General features: G+C 43.9%; 1 protein-coding gene across 1 annotated transcript in view; it reads left to right on the forward strand.

Moving 5' to 3' along the window:
- Nucleotides 1-2,155, forward strand: part of LOC125637939 (E3 ubiquitin-protein ligase rnf213-alpha) — a 144,942-nt gene extending 142,787 nt beyond the window's left edge. The window contains exon 63 of the mRNA XM_075130130.1: nt 820-2,155. Coding sequence (XP_074986231.1) covers nt 820-991 — 172 coding nt within the window. The 3' untranslated portion in view covers nt 992-2,155. The remainder of the gene's footprint in view (nt 1-819) is intronic.
- The last annotated feature ends 3,845 nt before the right edge of the window (nt 2,156-6,000 follow it).

Raw genomic sequence — 6,000 nt, forward strand, 5'->3', positions numbered from 1 at the left:
TGTTCTTCCACTCCCATAACACAAGAACAAAGGGATGTTCAATGGAATTGAAAGGTAGGAAATTCATAGGGAGTAGTTTTTTACATGGCTTGTGGAACTCACTGCCACATGAAGTCATTGAGGCTGAGAATTTTGTAAGACTTAAGAATGGATTAGGCATGTCTATGGATAATAAGAACATCTGTTGATAAAAATTCCAGCAGGGATATTAAATCTCATTCTTTAGGTAAGGGCTGGAGTTTTGGAATCTATTCCTTATGACCCTTTAATGCCTTGTTTTCTTCCCCAGAATTATCTCCAGTACTGGATAATTTCACCCACTGCTGTTTAAGAGCACACTGTTTTGCTTAAAAATTGATGGAAGGAAACATTACCTCTTGTCTGACAGCTCTTGAATATTCACTAATTGAGGCTTTAGAAACTTTACATGTAGGGCTTTTTTGAATGAAAAATTGTTTTGGACTAAATGTAAATTCTCAGGAAGCATCTGCCTGCCTCAAAAAAATTTGGTTCAGAAAACCAAAAATTGAGACATTTTTCATTTGAGCCATCAACATTTCACTTTTCAGTAGTGTTGAGCTGAAAATGTTTACTTTGTTTGGTTTTCAGCAACTTATTTTCAGGTTGGGGGGGGGGGTGTTCATTTTTCAACAGAAAGTCAAAACTTGCTGCAGAAAAATACCCCACTTTATACCATCTGAAGTGACCAACAGTGTTAAAAGGGAACTCAAGAAACTGGGTGTGTCTGTCAGACTTGGCACTTAGCCTTTCCAAACCAGTGTCCTGAACATTTACAATCTTGTTCTCTTTTATGAACAGGATAGTGGAGACCTTTCAAGAATATTTAGAAAAAGAGGGAAAAGAAGAAGATTACATTATGAATCTGACCAGCGCCGTGAGCCCGGACCTTCAGCTGAAGAAGGTCATTTCAGTGTGGAAAACTGCCGTGCTAATCAACAAAACATACGCCCGCTCCTACAGCCAAGAGTGAATGGGTCCGTGAATTGTTTCCTGTGGATACCAAAACCAATTACTGCACCCAGCCTGCTGTAATCCACAGAGATTTAGGAAGTAGAGTTTCTTTCTTCTTAAAGTCTCAAATCACCAGGCCAATGCATCACTTGAATCAAAATAGGCCTTCAATCGGATTGAAGTGGTGCCTTGGCCTGGGCATTTGAGTGGAGATGTTATGGGCATGACCAGCTATGCTAATGTTGCTCTGCGTGTTGCTCTCTGCAAGTGGGTGAATTTCACCCACCGAGAACTACAAATGATGGGCATGAGTCTCGTGCCACTTGGGCCTTGTCAGCACGTAGTGCTTTAACAATACCAGTATAGAGAAGGGGAATAAGCTATACCTCTGTAAGTGCACTTAACTATAAGGAGAAGCACTGAAGCCTAGTGACTAGAGCCAGGGAGTGGGACTCAGGAGACCTATGTTCTGTTCAGTAAAGTGGGGGAAATGATACGGATTGGTTTCATAAAGTGCTGTGGCATCTGCAGATGAAAAGAGCCAGATGCTATTGTACTTGTGTAATTGACCCCAGCCTAAATATAGCTATTTTGGTAAAATGATCACACTCCTCACTGACATGGTTAGACCAGCACAACTTCCAAGTGTAGGCCAGGCCTTGCACTGGAGTCAGCAAGGCTGGTTCTCAGCCTGGCTACTCCTGCTGTCATTTGCGCCTGAGCAAAGCACGTGTAAAGTGCCACCAAATCAGAAAGGTCCTTTGCAGCCGCGGTGCCCTCTCTTGGTGCAAGAATGACACAAGGTGAAAAGCAGAGGAGGAGAATTCCCCATGGATAATAGGGCATTAGGCCCCTAATTTTTAAAAGTCTGATAATTCTCAACCAGGGATTCTCAGACTTGGTCCAAATTGCTCTCCATTATTTTCTAGCTCTTTACTTGTGCTTTAGCAGATGGAATCATCCCCAGTTCTTTCGGGCAGTGTCATGGCATATGCTGTATCACAGACTACGTGATCAGAGTGGTCCCGTCTGGCCTTACAGTTTCAGTCTCTGCTCAGTACTTTGCAGCTACGTGAAAATTAGGTGTTAGAAAAAAATATTTGCAGCTATAGTTTCCTGCCTTGCTTCAGTGCAGACATTTCCCTGTGCCTCTCAATAAACAATGGAACAAGAAAATGTCAAATTCTTCTAGTTACTACCAGGTTTGAAGACTGAAAGGGAGGGGTGTGTGCGCGAGAGCGGTGTGGGGGCATGTGCATGCATGCACCTTTGGGAGAAAGTTTTCTTTCTAGTGAAATCAATTGGCATAGGAAGTTTAATAGTATTTCTCCATTCTATGAATATTTTCAAAAGATAAAATTTTCCACCCCCATCTTGAATCAGGTCAAGAAAACAAAATCCCCCAAATATTCAAACTTAACTTTGTTTTTCCATTTTGGATCAGTTGAAACATTGATAGGAAAAAAAAATGAAATATTTCAAAGCTGTAACCTTTTGCTTTCAGTCTAATCAGCTTCAATTCTGAAACTGAAAGTCATTTGCACCAGAAAACAATTTTCATTTAGAAAGTCTCAAAACAATGGTTTGACAATCTTGAAACATTTTTCCTCAGCTTTTTTTGAGCCAGGAAATTTTTTGAACCCAACCCCATTCTTGGTTCAATGAATCTGCCTTTATCAATGAAAAAAAGCAAACAATTTATCAAAAATCTCAGTTCTACTTTAAGTCTTCTCAAAATAATGCACCCTTACATACTGTCGCCATCTGTCTCCCTCCTCCCTCTCCTGCCAATGGGGGAACCAGGTAGGTGAAGGAGCCTGCTCCTGCCTTTTACTAGTAGAGAGCTCAGGTAGGAACAGCTCCTGCTGTTAGTTCTAAATAATCACAGCTTCAATCCATGCTGCTGGTGGGGCACATAAAACCTGCACAAAGAAACTGGACCAGTTTAATTTAACTCAGTTTAAGGCTGAGCTCTTCCACTGAGAGATTTGTTTTAGGGTTCAAAAAAGAACTAGATAAATTCATGGAGAATAGGTCCATCAATGGCTATCAGCCAGGATGGGCAGGGATGGTGTCCCTAGCCTCTGTTTGCCAGAAGCTGGGAATGGGCGACAGGGGAATGGATCACTTGATGATGACCTGTTCTGTTCATTCCCTCTGGGGCACCTGGCCCTGGCTACTGTCAGAAGACAGGATAATGGGCTAGATGGACCTTTGGTCTGACGCAGTATGGCCATTCTTAAGTTCTTATATCAATTCAGCTTAAGCCAGTTGGGAAAAATGTTTAAGCTGAACCAAAACAAACCAGGTTTCCATGAATGGGATATATTATGTGATGTCCACATGGCCTTTTGCAGTAATTTAACTAAATTGATATTAATAGTGATTTCAGGCCAAGTCTGCTCTCAAACTTCCACTGGCTTAATTATACTGATTTTGTTAAACTAGTGAAACACTGAAATGAGAGTACTCTCACAGGGTTAAGACTGGCTTATTTCTGTTTAGCTTAGCCCAGCTCCTAGGCCAGGTCTACACTAGCAAGTTAAAGTGCTCTAACTTGCTGGCTCAGGGGTGTGAAATTCCTGTACTTGGATGACTGCCTGCTGAAAGCACCAACACAGCAAGCAGCATTAGTCTCCACTGAACAGACAGTAGCTCTCTTTACTAAGTTAGGCCTCCAAATAAATGCACACAAAAAACAACCCTAACAGTTCATTGGAACCTACTTCAATTCTCCCGAGGCAATGGGCTCTCTCTGCTGTGAGAATTTCTAACCTTAACCAACCTGATCTCCGCAGTACAACCGTAGCAAGGTTGGGACTCACCCCATGGTGCCTCCCGCTGGTCACTTTGGGAATTAGCACCTTCTGGTGGTGTCGCACCATTGTTGCTCCTGCTCCTCATCTGGGACCCATGTTGCTCCCTGGCTTGCAGCGTCCTCTTCACAGGATGGCCCTCCGGCTGTGCCCCCAACTCCATTCTCCCTACTTCCGGGGGAACCGGCAATCTTCAGTCTGGCCCCATGCCACAGTGAACTGCAGTCCCAAGCCTAGGCCCTCGCTCAGGGGCAAGCCGCAGTCCTTTGCTTGGCCACTCTCTCCAGCAGCTAGTGGTGCAAAGGGGGTGGGCAGGCCCACCCACTAATCTGGGGCCCAGCCCAGGGACCCTCGAATGGCAGCCTCTTACTGCCTCCTCAGTCCTTTGAGTCAGTGACCTCAGTCTGGCAGGAGCTCCCTCACTTCTGCTCCCCTGAGCCTGCCCAGCACTGCTCTGTCTGAGGTGCTACTCTCTCTAGGTAAAAAGAAAAGGAGGACTTGTGGCACCTTAGAGGCTAACCAATTTGAGCATAAGCTTTCACGAGCTACAGCTCACTTCATCGGATGCATTCAGTGGAAAATACAGTGAGAATATTTATATACACACAGAACATGAAAAAAATGGATGTTATCATACACACTGTAAGGAGAGTGATCACTTAAGATGAGCTATTACCAGCAGGAGAGCGGTGGGGGTGAGGGGAAGAAAACCTTTTGTAGTGATAATCAAGGTGGGCCATTTCCAGCAGTTAACAAGAACGTCTGAGGAACCGGGGGGGGGGGGGGGCGCGGGGAATAAACATGGGGAAATAGTTTTACTTTGTGTAATGACTCATCCACTCCCAGTCTCTATTCAAGCTTAAGTTAATTGTATCCAGTTTGCAAATTAATTCCAATTCAGCAGTCTGTTTTTGAAATTTTTGTTGTAATATTGTGACTTTTAGGTCAGAGATCGAGTGACCAGGGAGATTGAAGTGTTCTCCAACTGGTTTATGAATGTTATAGTTCTTGACATCTGATTTGTGTCCATTTATTCTTTTACGTAGAGACTGTCCAGTTTGACCAATGTACATGGCAGAGGGGCATTGCTGCACATGATGGCATATATCACATTGGTAGATGTGCAGGTGAACAAGCCTCTGATAGCGTGGCTGACAGAACCAGAAGAAAAAGGAGTACTTGCGGCACCTTAGAGACTAACCAATTTATTTGAGCATAAGCTTTTGTGAGCTACAGCTCACTTCATCCGATGCAGAGCCAGAAGAGTACCCAGAAATCACCTACTACAGGACAGGCCCAACAAAGAAAATAACAGAACGCCACTAGCCGTCACCTTCAGCCCCCAACTAAAACCTCTCCAACGCATCATCAAGGATCTACAACCTATCCTGAAGGATGACCCATCACTCTCACAAATCTTGTGAGACAGGCCAGTCCTTGCCTACAGACGGCCCCCCAACCTGAAGCAAATACTCACCAGCAACCACATACCACACAACAGAACCACTAACCCAGGAACCTATCCTTGCAACAAAGCCCGTTGCCAGCTGTGTCCATATATCTATTCAGGGGACACAATCATAGGGCCTAATCACATCAGCCACACTATCAGAGGCTCGTTCACCTGCACATCTACCAATGTCACAATATTACAACAAAAAGACTTCAAAAACAGACTTCAACGAGAGACTGCTGAATTGGAATTAATTTGAAAACTGGATACAATTAACTTAAGCTTGAATAGAGACTGGGAGTGGATGAGTCATTACACAAAGTAAAACTATTTCCCCATGTTTATTCTCCTCCACCCCCCTCCGCACTGTTCCTCAGATGTTCTTGTTAACTGCTGGAAATGGCCCACCTTGATTATCACTACAAAAGGTTTTCTTCCCCCCACCCCACTCTCCTGCTGGTAATAGCTCATCTTAAGTGATCACTCTCCTTACAGTGTGTATGATAACACCCGATTTTTCATGTTCTGTGTATATAAACCTCCCCACTGCATTTTCCATTGAATGCATCCGACGAAGTGAGCTGTAGCTCACGAAAGCTTATGCTCAAATAAATTGGTTAGTCTCTAAGGTGCCAAAAGTACGCCTTTTCTTTTTGCAAATACAGACTAACACGGCTGCTACTCTGAAATCTCTCTAGATAGTCTGTCCTTTTCCCTCCAGCTCCCAGGAGAGACTGAGCTCCTCTCAGCTCTGCAGCC

This window comes from Caretta caretta, chromosome 6 (assembly GCF_965140235.1).
Source record: "Caretta caretta isolate rCarCar2 chromosome 6, rCarCar1.hap1, whole genome shotgun sequence".
Lineage (NCBI taxonomy): Eukaryota > Metazoa > Chordata > Testudines > Cheloniidae > Caretta > Caretta caretta.